Consider the following 24,845-nt stretch of genomic DNA (forward strand, 5'->3'; position numbering starts at 1 on the left):
GGAGAGGTACACTTGCGCAATGCTCACACGGTAGCTGTACTGATCCAAGGACCCCGATTTGGGCGAACGGCATGTACCTCTACATCTTACGAGCCTCATCCCATGGCTCTGGGCTTGTGACGTGGGTCCCGCCTTGAGCCACAATGGTCCCCTTAAGTTCAATCCATCCCGTCATTACGATTAACCATGTGGCTGTGCTATAGCTTCGCTGCGCTGGCCTCATCAACTCGTCTGCCAATTCAAGCTAACCATCCAATACCGTACCAACTCAGCCCATCCCTCACGTCGTGTCCCTTTTTTTCTTATTTCACTATCTCTTGCAGCCGTCAAGGGTGAACAAGTCGCCAGTTGGCCACTCTTAATTCCCGGGCTTTACTATAACCTTCAACCTTTTTTTTATCTCGCTTTCCTAATCTTTACAGCTTCAGCTATGGCGCAGCTCAACACCCCCAAATTGCCTTATCGCGACATTAATGTCAAGATCGCCAACGACTCTTATACTTTCACTTCGCCTTCGTCTCCCGATGCGCCCGCCCTGGTAATCGATCGTCCCACTGGTGATGTCCGCCTGAGTGAAGCCAGCGCCGCATCAGCCAAGAGAACAACTCGCGTCTCGAGTATCGCTGGTATTCTGGGAATTATTCAGCTTCGCCTTGGTTCGTCTCTGCCGTGCCAAATCTTGGGCTGATGTCCTCTGGTTTTGGCTTGTGCATTTCACTGACCATGTAAAGACAAGTATGTCATCTTCATCACGAAAGCCCAGCCTGTCGGCCGTCTCAAAGGCCACATGGTGTATAAGGTCGCTGCCACGGAGATCCTGCCCATGCGCGAGCGCTTGATTCACGACCCCGACGAAGACATCTTCATTCAGCTTCTTAAGAACTTTTTGGCTTCAGGGCCTATGTACTTTTCTTATTCCATCGATCTTACCAACTCCTTCCAACGTCAGGCCCAGGCCGACACTTCCAAGCCCCTGTGGATGCAGGCCGACGATCGTTTCTTCTTCAACAAGTATCTTCAGGGCGATTTAATCGACTTCCGCACCCGAGGCGCTCGATCACAGCCTGGCGCACAACCCGGCGTTGACCCCTATATCCTACCATGCATCTTCGGCATGCTTGAGATCAAGCCTACCACATTCAAGGGCAACCCCTTGACTCTGGTTCTTATTACCCGCCGATCCCGCCACCGTGGTGGTACCAGGTACTTTACTCGAGGTGTAGATGATGAAGGACACGTCGCCAACTACAATGAGACGGAACAAATCATCATCCTCAATGACAGCAGCAGCGGGTTAGGTGGATACGCAGGCAGTTCGGACATGCAGAGCGGCAAGTTTGGCGCTGGCGCCGGTCAAGAGATGCAGATATTCTCTTATGTCCAGACCCGTGGTAGCGTTCCTACGTTTTGGGCTGAAATCAACAGCTTGCGATATGTTCCTAAGCTTCAAATCCGCGGCGTCGATGCAGCTTTCTCCGCTGCTCAGAAACACTTCGACGAGCAAATTCGCTTATATGGTGACAACTATCTCATCAACTTGGTCAACCAGAAGGGTCGCGAGCAGCGGGTCAAGCAATCGTACGAGCAGATGGTGGAGAAGCTCGTCTCTTCTCCTAAGGAGCGGCAAGAAGCAGATCTGCTCACCGAGGAGAAGTTCACCACAATTCAGCCGGAGGGCAAACGCCAAGAGTTTGACCGGCTGCACTATGTCTACTTTGACTACCACAGCGAGACAAAGGGCATGAAGATGCACAAGGCTTACGCTCTTATTGAGAAGTTGGCCGATGCATTGGAGAAGCAGGGCTACTTCCGTGCCATTGACACCCCATCTAGCGTTGACGGTAGCCTCGACGCCCGGAGCTACCAGACGAGTGTCATGCGTACAAACTGCATGGACTGCCTCGACCGAACGAATGTTGTCCAGAGCATGTTCGCTCGGCATAAGCTTGACCGCATCTTTGAGGATGTTGGCTTCATGCCCCGCGGCTCTTCATTCCGTGACGAGGATCCTGCTTTTGAGGATTTGTTCCGTAATCTCTGGGCTGACAACGCTGATGTTGTCTCCAACTCATATGCTGGCACTGGTGCCATGAAGACTGATGTCACACGTACTGGTAACCGAACCAAAGTCGGTGCCCTTCAGGATGCCCGTATTGGTATCACACGTTATTTCCGTAACAACTTCCTCGATGGACCCCGACAAGATTCTTTTGATCTTTTCCTTGGAGCTTACCGACCAGGCTCAACCAATATCGGCACTACTCTGGTCTTCACTGACCGTCGACCGGTCTTGATCCAGGCTATTCCCTATATCCTTGCCTTCAGTGTCTTCATTGTATTCATTGGCCTCTTCACCCGCCGAGACCCAGAGGCAAGCGCCCTGCCTCTTCGTATCTTCCTTTTCTTCTGGATGGCTATTGCTGCCTGGTCTTTCTACTTTGTCTGGAATCACGGCATGCTCTATGTAGGTTTCTCGCTGCATGACACTCACCTCAAACCATTCTAATTCTTTTTAGGTTAACTGGCCACGCCTCAACCCCAGGCCATTTGCTGTCGAGGGCTACAATGAGCACTTCGCCAAGGCGCGTAAGGACTCTGTCATTGGAACCTATGTGGCGAAACACGAGAGGGGGCTCAGCACAGCTCGATACCTCAATGCCGAGGAGGGCAAGAAGAGGATTGAATAGAATCAAAAGGGGGCTTGAACTTTGGTTATAATGTGGGTGCTTTGCTTTGGTGGCGCGGTGACATAGCTTTGACGGTTTTCTTTGTTCAAAGACTATAGAAACCTGCTTTTTCTGATTCTTTTAAACCAGCTGGGTGGGTAGGGATAATCAAGACAATTGTTGTAATGATGTTGTTTGTCTAGATGACTTTGTCTATGCGCAGATAGTGTCTACTTTAATATAGGTCTGGATGAACCCTCAGAGTCAAATGACTCAAGGCCTTGAATCTAGGGGCCAAACAAACTATTATCTTATCAAGATGCCGTTAGCCTATCTGAAGTTTCTTAAATCCATCCCAAGATTACACAAATGCCATTACTACTTGAGATCGGGAAGTCTTTTTTTTAGACCTCCCTATATGGTTTACAGTGTGGTGCGATGAAGAGAATTGGACAGAACTACATGAGTATTATTAATCTAAGTTACAAATATGATGACAGGAGTATTAATAAACAAAGAAAACTGTCGCTCATAATTCAGACATTTGCTCCAAGGCAAGATGCTCCCACCAAAAGACAAGGCGCCACGCCATGCTTCTCCCCACAGGCGGGAAAGGGGTATCAAAATCGGATAATGCTCTGGTATCCAAAAGAAAGAGAAAGAGGGAATAATTGGTAAGAATAGTAAAGAAAATGCTAAGGACAAGTGAGGTGTGGAATAATGAAATAGTGGTATCTTTTTTTGGCAGCACTCAGTCCCATGTAGAAAACTCCTGCGATACACAATCCTCCCCACGACTCCAAGTTTCAGAGGGGCTTGTCTCAGCTCATAGCCAAAGGAGCCATCTGACACCTTGCCAAATGCCCTGCCCAAGGCCCAGAAAGAGTCTGAAAATGGTAACGACAAACCAAACATACCACATAAAGCCAACAAGCACCCACTCAACAACGGACCACATTCCGCGACGGAGCCATCTGAATCTCCTGCGTCTGTTGCGCATCATCTTGTCGGTCAGATCGGTGACATGCTTGACCTTGAGGAGCTGACCCAAGGCCAAGTCTTTGCCAGTCTCATCAGCTTGGTCTGATGCCTCGCGTGTCATGCCTGATAGTTCATCTGCGATTCGAGAGCGAACACACCAGATGCGCTCCTCTAGTTTCGGACGCGTTTGGGCAGTGAATTTATCGGCTGACGTCTGCCACTGCTCAATTGATGTTTGGATCGCCACGTCTAGGGTCTGGCGAGCTATGCGGAAGTGGTCGGAGCAAGGGACCGCATCGTCGAAAGGCAGTGACTTTTTGGGTGTCAATTTTGCGATGTCAACCCATGGTATTCCCACTGGGCTTGATTGTGGTGAAGAAATGAATTCCTGAAGGTCATTGCTGGGAAGTGGTTTCTTCAGCTCCTGAGCCCGGCGAGAAATCTCCATGGCTTTGATGCCAGAGGTAAGAATAAGCGTACGAAGTCGGGCAATTTCACGCTTCGAAAGTTGTCCTTCCTGGGGAATGGCCTGATTTGCAATGGACCACTTCCGTGCTCTGAAATTATCGGGCTCGTTGAACCGAACCATTGGAGCAGCCTCGTCAGCCTCCCTTTCCATAATTCGAGGACCATCCTTGACACTCTCCTGGCACGACTCTACTTCCGACATAGCAGGCTCGACGATGGTCACCTTTTCAACTTGTTGAGGCTTGCTAGGGCTTGAGATTCCAGAAGTATCAGGCGCGGGCGGTTTGCTGGCATCAACACGAGATTGAGAAGGTTGTAGCTTCTTTACGTCAGTTGCTGATTGGCCATGCGTTTCTGCCATGGGCTGAAACTGTGGCATCGAATCCAAGAAGTGTTTAGCCCCATGTTGAGGCTCGGGCTTGTTACGCCTCGAGTTTGTTCGCGACAAATTGAGAGAAATTCTTGATCTTCCCTTGGGCTGATCATTATCAGATTCATCAGAAGAGAGAACATCAGTGGTTCCCTCCATGGTGATGTCCTTTTTCCACAACATATCGCCCAATCTCGAAACACCACCTCGGATTACCGTGTCAATACGAGGGCCCTTAAACATGCCTCGAAGTCCAGCCTGGTCGTCGCCCCTTGGCCTAATACTACCCACGCTACGCTGGTGTTTGTGGCTCTCGAAGGTTGGCCGTGAATTAGATGGGTTTCGTTCAAGCGGCTTGGTTTCCGTCGGGGATAAAGGATCTGGAATGGAAGGTCTTCTGCTGGATGCCTCCGTCTCCAATGCCTGTTCTTCAGGCTCGTCACGCGTCTTGTCCTTAAAAATTTGCTTTACTTTTGTAAATGGATTTCTGGAGGGAGATGATGATCGACTAGACGGTGCCGACAGCTGTAGACCAGTCGGTGGTGCCGATAGACTGTATTGAGGAGCAAGTTCAGGTGACATAGGCTGCGGAGAGTCGGTGTGTTCTTTGCTGTTTCTGCCGCGTTGGGACCCTCCTCCCGTATTCCTTCCCAGTTTTGGCAGTGATGGGATTTCCAAGGAAGCTCTGTTGTGAATGGGGCGGTTTTCTGAATCTTTAGAATCCATCATATTCCACTCTCTGCTAGTGGCCAGCTGATATTGTGGTTTGGGTTCAGATGAAGTCGAGTCCTCGGGCTGCATATGTTCAGCCTCGGTCTCCTGGACGTGAGAGAGTCTTTGCTGTCTCATGTCTCGGGCCAACATTTCCAGCATTTGCTTCTCCAGCAGTTCAGTCTCGCGACTTGATATTGTTCCACGTCGGGCCTTTCCATCGTTTGGCATATCATCTTCACTGGCGGAGTCATCTGAGGATGATCCTCGTCTCCTGAAACGACGGTGGTGCACTGAGCCAGTCTGTCGGTGGAAAGATCCCATCTCGTGGAGTTTCTGCCGTGCTCGGTCTCTGTGGCTTGGTTCGAGAAGTTCAATCTCGGGCTTCGAAAGGTTGGATTCGTTCGAGTTTGCTTTTCCATTCATTTCTTCCATGGTTTCAGTACTGAAAGGCGGTATACCTATTCCAAGCTCATCGGTCTGTCCTGAAATTGGCCGGCTCAAGGTTTCTCCTGTTTGTGGGTATATTTTGTTGAGATTTCTGTCTTCAATGAGTTGCTTGTGATGGTCCTGTTCGAGCCAGTAGGCATCTGCAATTAAGTCGCAGGCTTCGAAGAACCAGTCAACTCTCGGACGTCGAACTCTCAGTGCCGCCTTGGCAGCCGAATCCGTGGCTATCTGAGAATCGATTTCTTCAGCACCTGGAAATGGTGGCAGAATCGAACCGTCACTGGAAAGAAGCTCCCTCGATGCTCGCTCCGAAGCCTCGTTGACCCAATCTTTAACAGATTCGACGTCAGCAAACCCCTGCTTCTCACCATCGATGACCATTCGTTCGCGAGCTCTGACTTTTCGATTTCGGATATACTGCAATGGGTTGTACTCTCGACCAAGTGGAATCATGAACTCTCTGCTCTCAAAGGCATGCATTTTGCCCTCTGTAGGTGATCCAGGAGGGCTTGAAGCTGAAGGTCTATCATAGCCAGTCTTAAGTGGAGGAAGAACTTGTAGCAATCGTCTATATTGGGCCATTAACTCTAGGTGTTCTCTGGCTTTCTGCGCTCTCGCCAAAGTTGACGTCGAAAAATGGTAACGGTATGATGCGTCGGTAGTTTCGAAAGGTGAAGGGCGTAGTGGACTACTGGATCTAACACCCGGTAGTCGTGGTGTAAGGCTTTGATTCGGAATCGGCGATGCCCCTCTGACAGCCTTTCTTTGTTGCTGAAGATGTGCTCTGAGATTGCTCCCGGCCTGAGAGTCTTGTACGGGTGTCAGACGTGGAGGGTTACCGCGGCTAATGTTGCGCCGAGACGCAATTCGCCGTGACTCGCTTAGGTTCAATGCCATGTTGACTATTTGGGTTGAGTCGACGTCCAGCGCAGCACCTGGTTGCGATGCGTGCGCCCTACGGCCTCGCCTTTGCGCTTCATTCCTCTTTGTTATATGCAACTCTTCCTGAGATGTATCTGGCGACACGATGCGAGCACGAGGACCGCTGCCGGAGCTAATTCCAAGACCTAGGTCCCGTGTGCCATTGGATAAATATGGTTCTTGAACATCCTTCCCCTTATGTCGAGATTTACTTCGATGTGCCCGGCGTTGGTTTCCGGAGTCATCATCTGTGGCCACGGGCTCCTGAAGCAAGAATGCACTGCTCGGTTGGGTCTTATATGGTCGCTTCGAACGGGCTCGTTTCGGTCGACCGGCTTGAAGGCCGCTGGGAACTGCAACAGCACCACGAGACTTGTGATGGTAGCGTGGAAGAGTTTCGTCATCGGAGAAAGCAAGAGGTCGTTCAGGGGATAGAGGAGCGTGGAGGAGAGCGTTCATGCTGGGTTCTCCTCTCTCGGCGGTGTCGTAACTAAACCTCGTGGGATGCTCTGGCGTAACTGGGCCATCCCGTCTGCCATATGCACTCAGCGACGAGGCAGCACGAGGGTCAGCCATTGCGCGCTGGTATTTACATACAACGGCAGCAGCAGGGGCAGACTCTCAGGCTCGCGCTCGAAAGAGAAGCGGAGAGTTGTCGTCAGTGTTGATGAATAAAGTAATATTGCAGCATCGTTTTTCTTCTTTTCAAGGGTCCTTGTCGATCTAATGCGCTAGATCCTGGTCAATATTGTTGTCCTTGGTGACGATGTCCTCTGGGGAGCTAATCTTGTACCGATAATGACGGCAACAAAAGTGTCGAGTTCGGAGTGGATGCCCGACAGGGGGAATCCGCCTCAAGAGCTCATCGCTCTCTTTGAAGTGCACGGGAATACGTCGCAGTGATGATGCGTTGGACCAAAGGTTTTCTTGTAAGTTGGTTAGGATGTTGCATTTGCGGAGCGTTCATGTTGAAAGGATTGGACCTTAGACGTAGGGGTCCTTGGGTCTATAGAATGTCACGGGAGTGGATGTGACCCGTCGGGGTGCTACAAGACACTGAAGCCACAGGCGGCAGGGCCTCTCTGATGCGCCAGTTTTACGCCTTTCCCACCTATCCTAGGCACAAGCGTGGCGGGGAGTGACGCACGCGTGTCTTGATGTGGCACCTCATCTTGTGTTGGAGTACAAGGTTTGAGGGGAATCTTACACCTTATCCCAAGTACCGGGTGTCTCAGGCCCGAACTGCCGATACTCATCACATGAAAATAATTAACTCATTCGAAGCCAAGGTCTAAGTCAGGTTGCGGGAGCTGCTGAACACCTCCTGATGGCGGGGGTTTCAGGGACAGTCCAAGTTCATAAATAGAGTCATGCGCTTGAGATCTGACTCAACTATGGAATGGACCAGATCCTTAGATAGAGCTCAAGGCCGTAATCCTTCAGCGCTTTCTTATACATTTCTTATAGTGGCTGATTTGTCTAATTGATACAGATACTGTTCAAAACTGGAATCAGTAGTAAGATCAGTAACATCCTGATAGTTTACACAAATACTGTACACTTGTCGTGACAAAGAGGGGTACACATCATCAAACGTGCCATCCTCCTCTTACACCTTCTCTATGCACCGACAACCTCTTCACATCTGCCACATAGCGCGTCTTCCTTTGGCGCCATGTATCGCCAGCATCTGGAGCATTTTTCCTGCTTCGGGGGAAGCACATGCACATTGACCTTGGCGTCTTGGATCTCGAATTCCTTTTGGAAAGCCCAAGCGGGATTTTCAGGGAGGGGTTCGTTGACTTGCACCGAAGACACAACAAATATGTCGTGGAGCTCATCCATGTAACGTCCAAGAACTGCCGCCGCTTTTCCATCCTCGACTTCCAGGTAGACTGCGCTCTGGAGAGAGCTGCCAAGCGCTTTGGCAGTTCGTGCATCCTCCAGTGTTGCCTTGACAGCGCCATGAACTTCTGTGATGATGGACTGATCCTTACGCACCACATCTTGAGGGAGCGTCAAACGCATAGGATCAACGAGAGGGTCATCATATAGCTGGCGAGCTGGGCTTATCAAGGAACTGATCGATGTTAGCAAATCGTAAACATGAGCGAGCACAGGACGATAACTCACGTGTCTTCAGTCATCCATTCTGGCCGGAACGACCAAGCCTCCTCAACAAGCATAGGAGTTATCGGTGCCAGCATGCGCAAGAATCCGATGAGGATAGGCTCCAAAACACCGCCGCCATCACCACAGTAGAGTCGGTCCTTCAGGGCCTCCAAGTAGAATGCGGACAAATCGGTTGCGACCCAGCGGTTAATTGTACTGACCGCTCTGTAAAACTCAAAGTCGTTGTATGACTGCATGACCTCTGACATGGTATCGGAAAGTTGAACAAGTGCCATTTGGTCTAACTTGGTCAATGGACTCTGACGGGCCTCTGGATAAATTGACCCGAGAAGCATCTTGATGATGGTTCGATATTTGATCAGCGAAGCATTAACAGGTCTAAGAATATTTGGTCCTATAAGAACATCTGATGTGAAATCGGCGCTCGCTGCCCATAGTCGAATGGCATCTGGGCCGAGGGGGTCAAGTTTTAGCCTGTTACCTCTGGAGTAAGCCTGTGAAAGAAGCCCTTTGATGACTTCGTTGGGGACAATCATGTTGCCCTCTGATTTTGACATCTTCTTGCCTTTCCCATCGAGCGTGAATCCGTGAGTGATCAAAGTCTTAAAAGGAGCAGAAGCTTTGCCAATCGTCTCCTTTGATGTTTGTGTAGCAACATAAGTCAATAAACTGGATTGGAACCATCCGCGGTGTTGATCGGAACCTTCAAGGTAGACATCAGCAGGGCCCTCAGTTTCTGTCCATGAGCTGCCGCTGTCAAACCAAACATCCATAGTATCAGTGCCTCGGCGGTATTTGCCCTCCATGTTGGGTGGAATCCAAGCAGGTTCATCTGGGTCATCAGAGAACCAGGCAGACGAAGAACGCTCTTCCATAACTGAGATGATATGGTCGATTGTTTCTGTTGTCATGACCGCATTTCCGTTCTCGTCATAAAGTGCAGGAATGGGAACTCCCCATGATCGCTGGCGAGAGATACACCATTCACTGCGACGTGTGATGAAAGCTTCTAGACGATTACGACCACCCCTTGGAACGAACCGAACATCCTTCAGTGCTTCAAGGGCATCATCTTTGATACTGCCAACATCAGCAAACCATTGGGCTGTAGCACGAGTCACCACAGGTCGCTTGGTTCGCCAATCGTAAGGAAAACTGTGACGTTGTTTATGGCTTCCAAGTACATCGTCGCCCACTAATTCCAAAACAGCGTGACTTCCACCATCCATGACGGAACTCGCTTTTGTGAGCTTCTCTGGGTCGTCAGGGTAAGCTTCTTCAGTGAAGAAACCGCCATCGTCGATAGGAGCAAATGCTTCAATGCCGATTTTAGAGCACACTTCATAGTCGTCCCGGCCGTGTCCGGGGGCAATGTGGACCAGACCAGTACCAGAGCTGGAGGTCACGAAATCTGCAGTAATGATAGGCTGCGGCGGAGCAGATTGCCCCCGGAGTTTGTTCTTGTACTCTAGACCTTTCAAGCTAGAACCCGGAATGGAATGTGCTACAACTTGAAAGTCGCCAAGGAAGCGCTTCATATTCCCAACACAGCTCGAAGCAACAAGATAGCCGTCATCGCCAACCTGGAGGATCGAGTACTTGATTTGGTCGTGGATGGCAATAGCCCGGTTGGCAGGGAGAGTCCAGGGAGTGGTTGTCCAAATAGTTGCATACAGGTTTCCCTTGAAATCGGCCAGTTCAGGTATCGAGGACCAGTCTGAAATAATAGGGAACCTTATGTATGCGGCGGTAGAGACATGATCCTCTACGAATTGCAACTCTGCCTCAGCAAGCGCAGTCCGCGAAGAAGGTGACCAGTAAACGGGTTTGTGCTTGCGGTAAATCAATCCTCGACGGACCATGTTTTGAAAGACGCGCAATTGCCTTATCTCATATTCTCGGTCCATCGTTGTCCACTTCTTCTCCCAGTCTGACATAACGGCGAGAGCCCGGAATCCCTTCATCTGGTCCACAACCGTCTTGGAGGCTAGCTTTCGTGCTGTGTCCCGGACTTCCACAGGAGTCAACCCCTTCGTTGAATGCGATCCCAGTGCCTTCATCTCGATTGGAAGACCATGACAATCCCAGCCGGGTCGATATGTCACTCGTCGGCCTTGCTGCACCTTAACACGCACAATCATATCTTTGAGGATTTTGTTCATGGCATGGCCGACATGAAGCTCACCATTGGCGTATGGGGGACCATCATGAAGAGTAAATGGCTTCTCCCCAGATCGATTCTGTGCTTGCCATGCGTATAAATCATCGGTACATTGCTTGAGATAATTTGGTTCGAGCTTGGGGGTCGGTCGAGCACTGCGAGATCGGCTATATTAGGTCCCCACGTTCCAGTTTTGGAGGCTCTGCAAAGGGGAAGACATACGGAAATCTCGACCGAGGCAACCTCAAGGACGACTTCCAGGATTTAAGCATGGTTGATCAAGAACCATGTCGCACTTAATTAGGAAGGTTTTTGGTGTTGAGGTTAACACGGCTGAGCAATGGAGATTTTTGGCGCTACTGGGCTGTTTAAGCAACCGTTCAATTCAAGCTTCCGCTATCCAATCGCTTACACAAGCTGCAAGGCTGACGCCAGGGCCCAATTCCAGACCTGAGAGAACTTCCATGACTTTTAGCGTGTCGCGACGCGATTTATAGTGGACAGGTACTCATTACATCACTGAAGCGACGCCATGTCCAGCGTCGTTCACGCTACTTCCATTTACTACACTTCACAATCTCACATATAGCGTCAAATACACGATGGCTCCGGTCCGACGATATCTGAGGATATCCAAGTACTCAGTTCTTGAATGCCGGATTTATTTGGATAACCCTGCATTGGCCCAATCATGGCTTCTGAATCCTCGAAATCCAGTATTACCCAAGGTCATCGAAAGCATCCGTCCTTTGGTGCTTCCGAAGCTTCGTGAAGAGAAGGAAAGGATTAGAAAGAAGAGCAAGAAGAAGAGCATCAAAGACGTCATAGTATCAGGTACGTGTGTTGAGATCTATTTTTGTCTCTGTCAGCAGCTGATCTCACTTAGACGAGTTTGAGGTCTCCATCTTCTTGACAGAGACGAGCACGAGACATTCTCTCCTTTACAAAACCAAACATTTCAGGGACAGGCTACCACCGAAACTCGAGTCCAACTCCTCTAAACTCATCGGTGAGACAGATAGTGTTCCCGTGGACGTTGAAGATGAATATCGTGCACCTGTCTTGCAAGAAGACGATGATGAGGTGAGACTCGCCGATATTCCTGTTGCCGAAACAACAACACGACGGAGTAAGCGCCAAAGAGGAATACAGGATCCGGAGCAAGATGGCAATGATGAGGCATTTGAAGATGATGAAACAGCCTCGGCCATCGAAATCGATTCTGATACGGAGGCACCCCCACACAAGAGGCACAGGGCGCGGACGAACGACGGCCTTGACGGAAACGAAGACAAGAAGAAACTAGCTATGGACGTCTCATATGAGGGATTTGCAATATACGGTCAGGTGCTGTGCCTCGTGGTCAAGAAAAGAGCAAACGCTGCAGCTAGCAGTGGTGGGGGTGGAAAAACCCGGCCAGAAGGCCAGGCGACGATGGAGAATTGGATCTCTTCTACACAAGTGCCTGCTGGGGAGGACATTCCATAACCGAGGTAGTCAAAGAGCCTCCTACGCTTATGCTAATCTTGCCCAAGTCTTTTTATTGCTTGGGATCGAGGTCTTGAATCTTCTTGCTTCTCTGGCTGGCCTGAATGGCATGACAATTTGATGATAGGCCGACGAGGGTTGACCCGAATACCGGGGTTTGACAGACGGGAACTGCGGATACGGCCGTCGGGTTCCTGTAGGTGTTCGGGCTGGCTGCGGGCGGCGGGAGGAGACAGGCTACCGGTGGCTCTACTGCGCACTCAATGCCTGATGTCAGTCAAGTCATCAGTCTAGTCTGGCGAAGTACGATTTACAACAAGGTATGGATGATCAATCACATAGGCAGTGCCTTGGATATTCAATTAGGCAAGAATAGCATCATTGTTACAGCCCACCTCGGGCCGCTCAGACATCACCGTCAACCACGGGCCTCGATGTTTCTTGGCGTCGGTCTCGCATGGGTCCTGTCTCCAGCTTGGCACAGCGACGATGATCTGGAGTTGACAAACAGACGAACACCAGGCCCCTACCACGAGCCCCGTTCTGAAGCTGGGTTGGTGTTCTGCATGGTTGCAGCCGTAAACCTGGAGCAGCGCACTGTGGATGAGGAATATCGGGTCTTGGCGAGTTGCATGTCTCAGAGTGATATGACAAGAGGAAATCTATAAGCCCGACGTCCGGAGGAGATACTCCCATGGAGGAGTTCGTGTATATCCCGCACTTGATCCTCTTATTTGTGTATCATCAGACTGATCCTGGTACCGTTGGGTGGCATAATGGGTCTCAAGAGCAAAAATGAGGCCTTTTTGATATGGAATCCCAGTTTCGAAAATATTCGGTAGATCCTCGATGATAGGTGTACGTACGAGTGTCACATTTTTTGAGGTTATGATGGGTGTGAAAGCGAAATTCCATCTCTAAGTCCCTTGTCCAGCAGGTCTGGAAAAGCCGGATGATTGCGGACCATTACACTGCCGGCATACGGCGTTGTAACCCAACCGGTTGGTCACAAATGAGTATCCAAGCTATTATGAATATATTTGATAGTGTCAAGACATGACCCTTGAGCGGAGTGTCAATCGGCTGTCATGGTTTATTGTGAATGTCTCAGATGTTCCGGTGAGGCTTGCTTTGAAATTGAATTGTATTTGACGCCCTTTATCCATGTCAGCCTTTCACCCTTCACTATATGCGTCTGGCTGACGTTGGTCATGTCGAGACTCGGGAGCTTCGATATCAGCACGGCACTTTGCAAGATGATCGATATCTCCACTTAGAGATGCCCAATATAGGGACGGAAACTTTCGTTCTGGTTTGGACTACGTTAGTCTACCCAGCATGTCGTAATCGGCACTTACCATGTGAGAGGCAGTGTAAATCATGAAATGTTCAGTAAAGGATTGAGGTGTATGGAATATGATTTTTGATAAATTTATCCAGGCTGAGCTGATAAAACAGCCGTTAAGGAGAGTCGTTTGTGTAATTGATGAATGTCGCGGATACGGATACGTTGCCTTGGGATGGTTGTATTGCCTTACGCGTCTCAATGGCTTGGATTATATCGTAAATATGACAGCCTGATACAGACGAGCTCTCGAGACTCGGGGCCGAACGCTTCGCCGATGACAAGACACGGCAGCATCGGAATTTGGGTCACAAGATGCTCAACCATCGTCATTATTCATCAATGTGATGTTCTTGACCCCCTGGTACCTTGTGCCTGTGCCTTGTGCCTGTCTGTGCCTGTGCCTGTCTGTGCCTTGTGCCTGTGATGGAGGGGGGGGCTGCTGACGTCGAAGGCCCAGAAGGTGTTCCGCGGATCCGAGTAGAGGCAATGCGACTCGAATCGGGTGTCCTCGATTGACTGATGGTCGACATGGTTTTGGGCTGCGGGTTCAGGATGCTTTCCCGGTACAACTCGTCGGAGGGTCAAGAGACAATGAGGGCGGATGGATGACATGCCTCGCAGCAACTAAACACTAGCGGCGAGTAACCCCGCAACCACAGACACAGAAAAAGCAAGGGTCATGGAGAATACTCAAAGTCAATTCGATGAAACACATAAACTCGGTGAGTAGGCAGCCAGCTGTTTGGTCTCATGACGGGGGATACTTTGGTACAAGTGGTGTTGGTACCTCTGGGCTTGGAGAGACCATGAGACCATTCTCATTATGATGACATGGATATTGCAGTTTGTTTGTTAATTCCTTGCATTTGGTATCCATGCATGTCTGTATGTATATGCAGATGCATGCATGCATGTTTGTTCAGTTCTTGGCTTGTAGACACGCCTCCACCATTTGCAACTTCACTGCCTGCCTCCGGTACAGCGGCACGATATGTACGCAATTCTTCATGGCATAAACATCAGCAGTGAGTGAGATTGTGATTATCAACTTACCAGCGTACGTGGGCCCTTTCGAGCCCCTCTTCTTCCGGCCTATTACCTCTCAGCCGGAACTGATACACACGCTGTCGTGGCATCGCTGAAAGTTGCTTACAGACATGCTCGTGCATGCTGATACCGCTACCTACTGTGCCCTCGTTATCATTGTATCGCTTCCATTTCCCCATATGGAGATCTGCTGCTCAGGCCATGCATTCGAAACATCATCTTTCGATTCCTGGGATTTGCACGTCTCAGCCTTGAACAAGACAATCCCCTGGCTGTGGCAGGCATCACACCTACTCTGACTGCTGTGCCACTGTTAGTTTCTAGTTCCCAAAGCATGGTATGGTAGACACACCATAATAGTTTCACCATCCTCATGTCCTACCTTGTATGCTTCTGCCTTGTAATACTGTGCCCTGGCTGTTCTGCTCTGCGTTATCCCGATTACTATGACTGTTACTGATGCTGAACTTCCCCTCATCCGCCCCCACGATAACTCCATCCTTATACCCATGACAGCTAGTCACGCTCAGAGATGACTCTGGCTGCCGACCATTCGCTACCAGGATCTAATTGAGTTATGAGCCAATGATGATCCCAACTCTGATCTTCCCCTCTACAGAACCGTTGCAGATTTTACCGTTGGGGCTGCACCCGTTCCAAGATATGCTCACACTAGTTGAACTTACGGCTCACTGCAGTACCTAATGCTAGTCCAGTGGAGGATTCGACAACTCAGCAGAGGACATGCATGTTTCGCCGTGTTTTTGCTTGCGAATATTGTCCCGTGACTCTCTTGTGCAGGTTTTAGACCAAAGATCCATCCTTTAGGTTCGTTTATGGCCGCCATTGTTAGTGGCCGCCCGATCACCACCAACCATATCAAAGAACGACACGTCTTGCATTGATCTCGATCTTCAGCTTTGCATAGTTGACCGCTTGTTCGACTAACCCATCTTTTCCTTAAATAACACTACACTGCACTACACGACGGTATAGTTCGACCAGGCCGTGGAGAATGACGCATATGTATGTATGTATGTATGTATGTGTATTTTTCGTCTGGGTGGCTGTAACGAAGCCAAATCTCCTACTGGAGCAAAAGACGTGCTGAGCTAGCTAGGTACAGGATACCCCGCTTCCTTCACCATCCAGCATACCAATGGCACAAAAGGTGCTGTATTTCTCAAGCCCGTCACCCGTCAGCGGGTTCGAGGGCAATCTATTGTCGAACTTTTTCCACCGACCAGAATTCTCTCGCGCATCACTACATCTGCTGACGCAGTCCACAATCTCCAGTAACCAAGTTGTAGCTCGTAGTCGACTGTCGCGGCGGCAGGGAAAAACCTCGGGAAGGGATCAGAGGCCGACGGTGCGGCTTGCCTTTAAAGGAGAAAAACCCATCGCAATCGGCGTCGTTGATCGGAAGGATGTCGCTACGAATGCCCGGGGCATCGCCCTCCGATATCTAAGGCGTTCTGGTTCTGAGGTGCCGCCATTAGATCCGACAAAGGTGTTGTCAGAGAAGGCGAACTCTCCAAAATTCCTTCTCTGAAAACTGCTGTTAGGGAGCCGATAGCGTCCCCGCAGTTTTTGTGTGGTCGCGTGGCCTGCAGAAAATCCCGCTCCTAGCACCGCACTAACAGTGCGTGCCAAGAAAGAATTTTTACAGGAGAGAGTTGTGGAGAATGACGCTGACTTGAGTAAATCCGCATATAGGGTAGAGCATGGTGTTTCAAAGCTATGCATACGCCTTACTGTATCACCCGCTAAACAAAGGCCAAGAATATTAATCAGACGAGTTGACTGTGATTGCAGGCACAGTAGTTTGAGACTAGTTCACCGCAGCCTTGTTATCGTCAGTCATCATATGTTGATGTTCATCAGATAGACCAGGTTATGACATGGATGTGCTCTCGTCCTACACCAACGAACCCACGAATTGCAACACATCAGTTACATCCGCTCTGTAGACGTCCAGTCATTTCTCCGCCACAAATAATACGAAGGCGCATCTCTCACCAATTCCCGTATCTATCTCCGAGCTCCTCAAACATGTCCCTAAGAATGCATACGATAATAGCATGTAGACCCTAAAACCTGAACACCTGACAAAATGTCACAGGTTGTTGATCGACAGCATATCTAGGACCCGCAGCGGGCCGATCTGATACAGAGTCGCTAGCAAACAAACCCTGTCTCTCGAAGTCGAAGCTCCCTGCAATCTATCATCCATCGCAAGGCGCATGTCTGAGTTAAAGCCAAGGACGATCAGGTGTACATGCTCTAGATGCTCAACCAACAAACATACCCTGACGCCTGATAACTTCTATAGCTAGATGTCGATCATGATATGATGATCTAACAATACGCCCCCGTCACATCATGAACTTGAGTTGTCCATGTTCGTAGCCAACAGAGAACTGGAGAATCATAAGCACATCATGCAAGCTGACGTCTGCAGAGCGGTGTTTTGAACAATGCAACTGCAAAGCTTCATAACAGTGCATAGAGTTGCTCGATGGATGTAACGAAACACGCCGAGCTCTCTGCCTCTTCAGTATCCGCATGGTGTATCCCCCCTTCAGGCTGACATGAAGGGTCCTTGCGATTAAGCACGTTGCCTAAAGCGATAGGGCCGCAGGTAGAGCGGCCATGCCACCCCTAGAGGCCAAGCTATGTAGGCGTCACCACTCACGGAAAGGACTGCGAACCGAGTTCTGAACCAAGGGTTCTTTCGCATATTGGCCGTAACCGTCTTGAATTCACCCAACTCCATTGTTTGGTGCGGTTGTACTTTAGATATGCATACATATGCACGCCGAGATAGAATACCTTGATCGGAGAGAGCACACCGTTACTAACGTGGAGATAGCTGCATATTTGATGAGCAACTCGTGTTGACACGCAGCTCATGGTCCCATTACAAGGGACCGTACCCGCTGATAACCTTGCAAATCATCACCACGTGCAGTTACGGAGGTTGCTTCTGGGTGGGAACTCATAACAACCTGCAGGATATAGGTGAGCCAAGAGATGATAGTAACCGAGGTATTACGACAGCCAGAGGGAATATCACGCCCATATCACTGCACCTGGATAAGAAGCACGTATATGTTACAAGTCGAGGCAGGTTGCTGGAATTCGAATCCACATATCGATATCGAGGTTGAGAGAGAAGGGTAACGAATTCCGACGGAAACTTGTTTCGCTCAGCACCATGTTTCATAGCGTGGGCGGAAAAACTTGTGTGTCTCATAATCCAACCCCCCAATTTGAAAGTCGGGTCGGGTCAGGACAGTAGCGACGAGAATAATCGGTAATATTGGACAAACAAAGAGTGACAAAAGAGTCCCGTCACTTTGGGCGAATTGGGGTTACATCGTTGGATCGATGGATGTTGCTCTCCCCTCAGGGACTCAATTAAAGACGCCACCTACAACTGTTTGTTCCAATCAAGCAACGTGATGGTCATTCTCACCGCCCACTCAGCAGTCGTCGCTGTGCCAAATGTAGCCAAAAATATCAAAGTCAACCTCGCATCATTTCCCCAGTACAGGGGGCCGGACATTAGCAGTCCGCTCGCGAATAGGTAATTGATGTGCTGTTCAATAGTGATCGCTAACCCTTGTGCGGCTGGCTTTGAGATAAAGGTCGAGACCAGATCCAGTGGAGGCTGAACTATTGAGGGCGTGCCGTCGCGCAGTGCAGGGAGGCTATCTCTCGTTAGGTGACATTATCTCAGGGAGGGCAAGCTGAGCAGCTTCAATGTCAATTGATTATCGGCTGCGAATAAGTGTCAACATGTCTCGGAGCAAGGAGCACGTTGAAACTCTTCAACAATCGATCAAACACAGACCATATGTTCTGCCCGAGAATGATTTCCCCATCCGTGCACCTGCAATATCGCAGTTCGGAATGTGGGAAAGGGGCTCACACGTATGAAGCTGACGACATGAGCCTGAGACAAGACAAGACAGGGACTCGAGGTACAGGACATTGCTGTATTCGTTTGTATGTCCGTCAGAATGATGGACACGAACAGGGATCGTCAGGGGACGCCACACAACAGCAGCCATCGTCATATGTATCCCCTGACTTCCACGTGGAGAGGGTTCGTGCCCCTGGGGCCTGTGGCTTGACAGCCCTGCCTCTAAGCTGAACAAGAGCCTTGTGGGCTGTCTAGGCTGTGATGGTAACGCTGCAGGTGGTGTGGTCCATTTGGTCGCTGTGGCTTGCTGCTGAACTTGGAGAACCAATTGTTGTCTGAAGGGATGTGGCTTTGGCCTCGTCCCAATGGGCCCTTTGTCTACGGAACGAGAATATTGCCAGCTCTAGCGTTTGCGTGTTCCTGACCTGACCTGTCGTAAGCTCGTTCTGTGCCGGCAGTGCTATAGACTGAGACATTGTAGCTGAGAGTTTAGCTTAGCAGGTCGGTCAACTTTATTAGAGCCAACTAACAGCATCGAAATGTCACTGACATGATCGCCGACTTTTAGTCAAAAGTCGGGAGACTCTCCCGACATGGAGGTCCCGACGGTTGGTCGGTCGGCGACTTGCAATCAATGCAAAGGAAGTTTCTAAACTGACTAGAAACCGAGATATTGGGTTTGGTTTTGTTACGCTAGACGGAGACGGGCCAGTAAATGGGCGAGAAGCTACGGTACTTGCTCTCGATGTCAAGCCGTCGGCACTATTTTCAAGGCGAGAGGACAGAGTTCTCACAAAAACCAGTTTTCAACTCTCGTGGTTACCCGGCTGAGGCGTCAAGTACGGTTCCGCCAAGTCTCCTAAAGTCCGACCGCCTGGATGAGTTCAACGGTTTGTGGACAAGCGGCTGGCTGGCTGAAGACATGAAGCCCCTAAGCCTCATCTGGAGCCGAGGCACGGCGTCTCCGTGATGTCTGATGTGCAGCATGACCAAACTTGACTGTGAGTGGCCCGAGAAACCCCAAACACACTTGAGACGGGTTGCGGTGATCTCTGTTCCTTGTCAGAAATGCGACGGTGTCAATTGGTCTGAAAGGAGCGGCCGCTTTCTCATCTCGGCAAAGCAAAAGGCAACGGCAACCTAAAGGGTCAGAGTACGTTACCAGCACGGCGGAACGGACATTATGTTGGTACGTATCTGTGCCAGAGTCCCGGAGAAAACTGCCGAGAAGGGCAGAATACTCGCCAGCGGTGATGGTTCTGCGTCAGATGACTCCAACGTACCCAATAATTTGTTTGTTTGTTTATTTATTTTTCGTCTGGGTGGCTGTAACGAAGCCAGATCTCCTACTGGAGCAAAAGACGTGCTGAGCTAGCTAGGTACAGGGAAACCCCGCTTCCTTCACCATCCAGCATACCAATGGCACAAAAGGTGCTGTATTTCTCAAGCCCGTCACCCGTCAGCGGGTTCGGGGGCAATCTATTGTCGAACTTTTTCCACCGACCAGAATTCTCTCGCGCATCACTACATCTGCCGACGCAGTCCACAATCTCCAGTAACCAAGTTGTAGCTCGTAGTCGACTGTCGCGGCGGCAGGGAAAAACCTCGGGAAGGAATCAGAGGCCGACGGTGCGGCTTGCCTTCAAAGGAGAAAAACCCATCGCAATCGGCGTCGTTGATCGGGAGGATGTCGCTACCGATGCCATGGGCATCGTCCTCCGATATCTAAGGCGTTCTGGTTCTGAGGTGCCGCCATTAGATCCGACAAAGGTGTTGTCAGAGAAGGCGAACTCTCCAAAATTCCTTCTCTGAAAACTGCTGTTAGGGAGCCGATAGCATCCCCGCAGTTTTGTGTGGTCGCGTGGCCTGCAGAAAATCCCGCTCCTAACACGGCACTAACAGTGCGTGCCAAGAAAGAATTTTTACAGGGGAGAGTTGCCAACGTACCAATAATGTTGAAGATATTGAATGTTCAGGGTAGTATCAGAGGAATCACTCAATGATTGATCGCTGCAGGCATTTCTTCCAACAGGTCCAGCCAGTCAGATCATAGACTGATCAAAGATATCAGATACGGTGAAACCTATCAATTCAAAAGCCGAGTCCCGAAACTGATCGGATCGTCCTTGAACTGTAAGCAGAACAACGAAGAGTTAATCACTTGCCTCTTTTTAAGCCATGATCTTCATTATCGGGTCAGAGGGTTCTGACATGAAACGGACAACAGGGCGGAATTGATGTTAATGAAGATCACATTTTCAGCAACACGGTTCCGCTCAGGAATCAATCGCAATGGCGGTATCCATGATTGCCATCTAATTTGCCACCATTCCCACTCTCTGGATACCCCCAAGGAAGTCGGTGAAGCAGATTTCAATCAGAAACCCGGCGGTCTGGAACTGACACGAGGTCCTGGGTCTCATCTCAATAATAACCCCAGATTAAAAAGGAAATATGGAGAGGAACAATCGGAAGAAGAAAGGAAAGAAAAATCTTACTGCTAGTGTGACACACTCACCCCTGGTTTCCAAATAGCTGATACTGTACAGCGGATGGAGATCACCACCTCAAGGAGGACGATATCGGCACAAGTTGGGATGAAACTAGGCATACTGTACCCAGCCTCGTCATCAGTCATGAAATGATCAGCCGTATAACGCAGCCTAAAGGCCTCCAAGGCTCACTGCACAACTGCCCTAATAGCCGTTGGGACCGCCTGTTTGCCGCTAGTGCTGAGTTTGCCACCACCCGTTCTTTTAGTCAGGGGCACAAAACAACCCCGACGGCAAATTATTTCATTAATTGAATTATGTACGAGGAAGGGGCTTGCATCTGGTCCGTGTTTCTGATTATTGAGGCTGAATTGAATTGTCTTGTGGAGATAATTATTGTTCGAAGGGATGAATAGTTCAGACATCGCCAATGCAGGGTCCAGGGATGTAATCTCCCAACAGAAGTACGACATAGGAGAAGGGGTACGTCGGTCTGTAGGTAGGTTTGTACAGTCAGCAAGGCTGCCGTGCTCCATTTCTTTTTTCAAAGGTCTATTGAGTGCACGTGCACAATAGTTACCAGCTGGAAATTTACTGATGGCAAAAATAAATAAAAATTACAGGGGCATAGCCTGGCGCCTCAGAACAAAGACGGAGAAAAAACAGAACCAGCTTGCATGCACACCCCTTTCAGCATGGACCAAATGAGATACTCAAACCTCATGTACCGACCGTTGCTCGGTACAGTCTCAGTGGATATGAATATTATCGTCCACTACTATTGAAGGAGTAGACGTTCAAGCCCTGTGTTGGGCCGTGTAGATGCCCAAACCTGCTCACTGACGGGATGTCGTGCATGATGTTTCTGATGACTGTTGTCCGTGTAAGTCCGTTGCATCATAGACAACTCACACAAAGACCCGGCATATGGATCAGAAACGATGGATATCATGCAAGTTTGTCACCTTTTCTGCCCCAGCGCGTTCCTACGTGAGCGTCTAATCGGCCAACACATTCAAAGGCAGTGGGCGCAAGTGCCCGTGTTGGCTTAGCTATAGCGGTAGTTTATTAGCCTCTAGTCTCTACGCAGGCTCCGTCTCACAAGTGCAGCAGCTTAATCAAAAATAAAAGTGAACCAAATTGGCGGTAAGCTAAGAGCTAATGTGACATCTCCGAAAACACCATTTTCAGCCAAGCCACAGACGGACGGGAACCAGAAGACACACGTAGCATTGCTCCGTTATTTCATCGAGTCCGAGCTTGGCTCTAGAATCAAATCCCGACCCTCGAAATTTCCAAAGAATATTCTACGAGATGGACCGGGCTCTTGTCGGTGTGAGGTGAGGTGATCCAGAATGTCCTCTCGGTAATCGAAGGTCATCCATGCTCTGACGGTGTTGGCCCTGACGCCTCAGTCGGCAAACGATAACGCCAACCATGACACTTTTTTCACGACATCCATGGTCAAAGTGTGGCACCTCATTCCACATCCAGAGCCATGGAAGCCATGGAACGTCCATAGAACAATTCTAATCAAACCCACATACAAAGTTACAGTCCACAGCAAGTAAAGAAAATAAGGCCTTGACCATCTGTTCGGAAGTTTCGGAGCTATTGGACTTACACGGACCATTCATGAATCGTTTGGTTCTCAGGTTTCTTCTTTCAACCCGAAACCCACTCTCAACTCACAAACATGCGCTCACCAGGCTCATGGAATTGCGGCATGTGCTGTGCAGCAGATACAGGACCCCTATGACTTCATTACGATGATCTTTGACCGCTCTCAGCGTGATATCGCGCCCCGAGCGCTCGCTTCGAACGCACAGTCACAATCGCGGTGAGATGAGGTCTTTTTGATTAGGTCTTCGGATACAGGAGTGGGATTAATAATAAAAGCGAGCACAACAAAGAGAGCGAAGCGAGATCTGCTACATACATAAAATAATGGGGTCAACCGATGGATGGTCAGAGTGGAGGTTTCATTTCACCTTAAGAGCATGCATGCCTTGAATACGAATAAGCAGACCTTTTTTTTTTTTTTTTTTTTTTTTTTTTTTTTTTCCCTCTCCCTCTCTCTCTCTTGTGGGGGTTACAAACAACGTTGACCGCACACCGTTAAATGCTGAGCCTCTATGCCAAGGCCCAAAAAAAAAAAAAAAAAAAAAAAAAGAGACTTGCAATGCGTGGGTCTGCGAGTGGTATACCGCAATGTTGCCGGCACAGTCGGGATTACGGTCAGAACTGGACAACAACATCGTCACAAGGCTAAGAGTGTGAGTCATTCAAGACCCCCAGATGTAGGCGGGTATCAATCTACTGGGGGCACAGAAGTGCATGATGGGATTGGGGAACACAGTTGGCAGGCAGGGATACAGATCCGGAGTCTGGTTTGGGCAGTGTCACCTGTGAACCACTCAACATCAAACCCCGGTGTATGTATCGAATACATTGCCGTGTAATGTTTTGAAGAGGTTGTGTAAGTGACCGTGAATGTAGGGCTGCAGACTGTATCCGTACCGAAAGAACAGAAGAGGAGGGAGGAAAAGAAGGAGGCGGTGGCACAGCAATACCACGAGACATTGATGCATTCGATATGCCCCGGCGAAACAGATCTGTAAGAATAATACCATGCTTTGTAAATGGCTTACACGGCTTAGCGGTACTATTTTTGTCTTCTCCGTCAGTTGAAGGAGCCTCGTAAAACCACAACATCGCCGTCTCACTAAGCAACATGACACGGGAAAAAACGTGTTGTAGCCAGGCACAGGCACGCAGATTACGGTAGTCCTCATTTACACTTTTGGCCTTCTCAACTGTCGGAGAACAAACGTCAAAGCGAAGGTTTTTCTTCATCATCGGTTAGAAGAGCACTGGAATGCTCGGTACGCTTCTACCGAAGGCGGCCCGCGTCCTGAGCCCGCCAGACCAATACTGCACCTCTGTTCTCTGTTAAAGTTTTCTACGACACATGTTTGAAAGGTGAAGTGCGTCAGAGCCTCGCCAGCCGTGGTGCCTAGGCTTGCGGAGAGTTCTGGGCCGCGAAACCGGTGCGATATGCCGAATACCAGGAGAAGCAGGGAGTAACCTGAAACGAATACGTTTATTTTCAACGACGGCGAACGCACTACTAGTCTACGCCGTAATAGTAAGATAATCAGGTGGCATTTCCGATATGGGAAAGAAATTACCCTCCATTGCTTGGCCATAGACAGAAACATGCCAACTTGGACAGACAAACACGTGTTGTTACACGCCAGCGTTAGGCTGTATTGCGGTATGGATGGTATGGTATCGTGTTATCGATCTGAGACTTTTTTGGCACCAACAACCGAGACATGGGAGCAAGGGAGATGATCGGTCAGTGTAAGTTAAGTTATGTTAGAGGTAAAAATTCGTATGACACCAGCGTAACTATGGATATCCCCCCGCAATCGAAATAATTGTCTTTGGGGGTCTGGACTGCATCTATCAGACCGACAGCAGCATTAAGGCCCAAGTACGGAGTATTAATGCAGCTCCTAATTAGTTCGATAGTTGATGTATATCGGTCAGTCAATATCATATCCACATACCAAGTTGCTTCTTTTCAGCGGTCAAGATCTCGCCTGCAGACATGCCTGCATACTCAGCCCTAATCAATGTTGTTGAGAAAGAGCCAGTAAGCTGACGATGGAAGAA

The 24,845-nt window shown here is 49.5% G+C and overlaps 6 protein-coding genes across 13 annotated transcripts; 4 read left to right on the top strand and 2 right to left on the bottom strand.

The window, feature by feature from the left end:
• The first annotated feature begins 137 nt into the window (after positions 1–137).
• FOXG_01012 (uncharacterized protein) lies at positions 138–3,194 on the top strand. 2 transcript variants are annotated; one of them, XM_018377712.1, is made up of 3 exons: positions 194–656; positions 732–2,464; positions 2,517–3,194. In XM_018377712.1, the coding sequence occupies exons 1-3, from the start codon at positions 431–433 to the stop codon at positions 2,685–2,687; spliced, it is 2,130 nt and encodes a 709-aa protein (XP_018233478.1). In that variant the 5' UTR covers positions 194–430; the 3' UTR covers positions 2,688–3,194. The 2 variants fall into 2 exon arrangements, with proteins under 2 accessions (XP_018233479.1, XP_018233478.1); XM_018377713.1 differs by having other exon boundaries at positions 138–2,464.
• Positions 3,038–7,603, bottom strand: FOXG_01013 (uncharacterized protein). 2 transcript variants are annotated; one of them, XM_018377715.1, is made up of 2 exons: positions 7,361–7,603; positions 3,038–7,290 (listed from the first exon to the last, which is right to left on the bottom strand). In XM_018377715.1, exon 2 carries the CDS (start codon positions 7,141–7,143, stop codon positions 3,493–3,495), a length of 3,651 nt encoding a protein of 1,216 aa, XP_018233481.1. In that variant the 5' UTR covers positions 7,144–7,290; positions 7,361–7,603; the 3' UTR covers positions 3,038–3,492. The 2 variants fall into 2 exon arrangements, with proteins under 2 accessions (XP_018233481.1, XP_018233480.1); XM_018377714.1 differs by having other exon boundaries at positions 3,038–7,298.
• Positions 7,604–7,851: 248 nt separating this feature from the next.
• FOXG_01014 (isoleucyl-tRNA synthetase) lies at positions 7,852–12,505 on the bottom strand. Of its 5 annotated transcripts, XM_018377718.1 has the most exons (5): positions 11,956–12,505; positions 11,084–11,711; positions 8,701–11,016; positions 8,127–8,647; positions 7,852–8,062 (listed from the first exon to the last, which is right to left on the bottom strand). In XM_018377718.1, exons 2-4 carry the CDS (start codon positions 11,131–11,133, stop codon positions 8,188–8,190), a joined length of 2,826 nt encoding a protein of 941 aa, XP_018233484.1. In that variant the 5' UTR covers positions 11,134–11,711; positions 11,956–12,505; the 3' UTR covers positions 7,852–8,062; positions 8,127–8,187. The 5 variants fall into 5 exon arrangements, with proteins under 5 accessions (XP_018233484.1, XP_018233483.1, XP_018233482.1 ...); XM_018377717.1 differs by having other exon boundaries at positions 7,852–8,647; XM_018377719.1 differs by lacking the exon at positions 11,956–12,505 and having other exon boundaries at positions 7,939–8,647; positions 8,701–10,823; positions 10,886–11,016; positions 11,084–11,185.
• Positions 11,275–14,082, top strand: FOXG_01015 (uncharacterized protein). 2 transcript variants are annotated; one of them, XM_018377721.1, is made up of 3 exons: positions 11,359–11,695; positions 11,748–12,669; positions 12,721–14,082. In XM_018377721.1, exons 1-2 carry the CDS (start codon positions 11,464–11,466, stop codon positions 12,347–12,349), a joined length of 834 nt encoding a protein of 277 aa, XP_018233487.1. In that variant the 5' UTR covers positions 11,359–11,463; the 3' UTR covers positions 12,350–12,669; positions 12,721–14,082. The 2 variants fall into 2 exon arrangements, with proteins under 2 accessions (XP_018233488.1, XP_018233487.1); XM_018377722.1 differs by having other exon boundaries at positions 11,275–11,695; positions 11,748–13,505.
• Positions 14,083–14,590: 508 nt separating this feature from the next.
• On the top strand, positions 14,591–14,713 carry FOXG_17995 (uncharacterized protein; the record flags this gene model as incomplete). Its single annotated transcript, XM_018398025.1, has 1 exon — positions 14,591–14,713. The coding sequence occupies one exon, from the start codon at positions 14,591–14,593 to the stop codon at positions 14,711–14,713; it is 123 nt and encodes a 40-aa protein (XP_018233489.1).
• A 4,601-nt stretch (positions 14,714–19,314) lies between these two features.
• Positions 19,315–19,986, top strand: FOXG_17996 (uncharacterized protein). Its single transcript, XM_018398026.1, has one exon. It carries the CDS (start codon positions 19,388–19,390, stop codon positions 19,640–19,642), a length of 255 nt encoding a protein of 84 aa, XP_018233490.1. The 5' UTR covers positions 19,315–19,387; the 3' UTR covers positions 19,643–19,986.
• The last annotated feature ends 4,859 nt before the right edge of the window (positions 19,987–24,845 follow it).

The sequence above is a fragment of the Fusarium oxysporum genome, chromosome 1 (assembly GCF_000149955.1).
Source record: "Fusarium oxysporum f. sp. lycopersici 4287 chromosome 1, whole genome shotgun sequence".
Lineage (NCBI taxonomy): Eukaryota > Fungi > Ascomycota > Sordariomycetes > Hypocreales > Nectriaceae > Fusarium > Fusarium oxysporum.

Coding starts and splice junctions, on each gene's coding strand:
- FOXG_01012 (XM_018377712.1), top strand. CDS start 431: ATGGCGCAGCTCAACACCCCCAAATTGCCTTATCGCGACATTAATGTC. Junction 657..731: donor AATTATTCAGCTTCGCCTTG/GTTCGTCTCTGC, acceptor GACCATGTAAAG/ACAAGTATGTCATCTTCATC. Junction 2,465..2,516: donor GGAATCACGGCATGCTCTAT/GTAGGTTTCTCG, acceptor AATTCTTTTTAG/GTTAACTGGCCACGCCTCAA.
- FOXG_01013 (XM_018377715.1), bottom strand. CDS start 7,143: ATGGCTGACCCTCGTGCTGCCTCGTCGCTGAGTGCATATGGCAGACGG.
- FOXG_01014 (XM_018377718.1), bottom strand. CDS start 11,133: ATGCTTAAATCCTGGAAGTCGTCCTTGAGGTTGCCTCGGTCGAGATTT. Junction 11,017..11,083: donor TTGCCTCGGTCGAGATTTCC/GTATGTCTTCCC, acceptor CCGATCTCGCAG/TGCTCGACCGACCCCCAAGC. Junction 8,648..8,700: donor GAATGGATGACTGAAGACAC/GTGAGTTATCGT, acceptor AACATCGATCAG/TTCCTTGATAAGCCCAGCTC.
- FOXG_01015 (XM_018377722.1), top strand. CDS start 11,464: ATGGCTCCGGTCCGACGATATCTGAGGATATCCAAGTACTCAGTTCTT. Junction 11,696..11,747: donor CAAAGACGTCATAGTATCAG/GTACGTGTGTTG, acceptor GATCTCACTTAG/ACGAGTTTGAGGTCTCCATC.
- FOXG_17996 (XM_018398026.1), top strand. CDS start 19,388: ATGGGCGAGAAGCTACGGTACTTGCTCTCGATGTCAAGCCGTCGGCAC.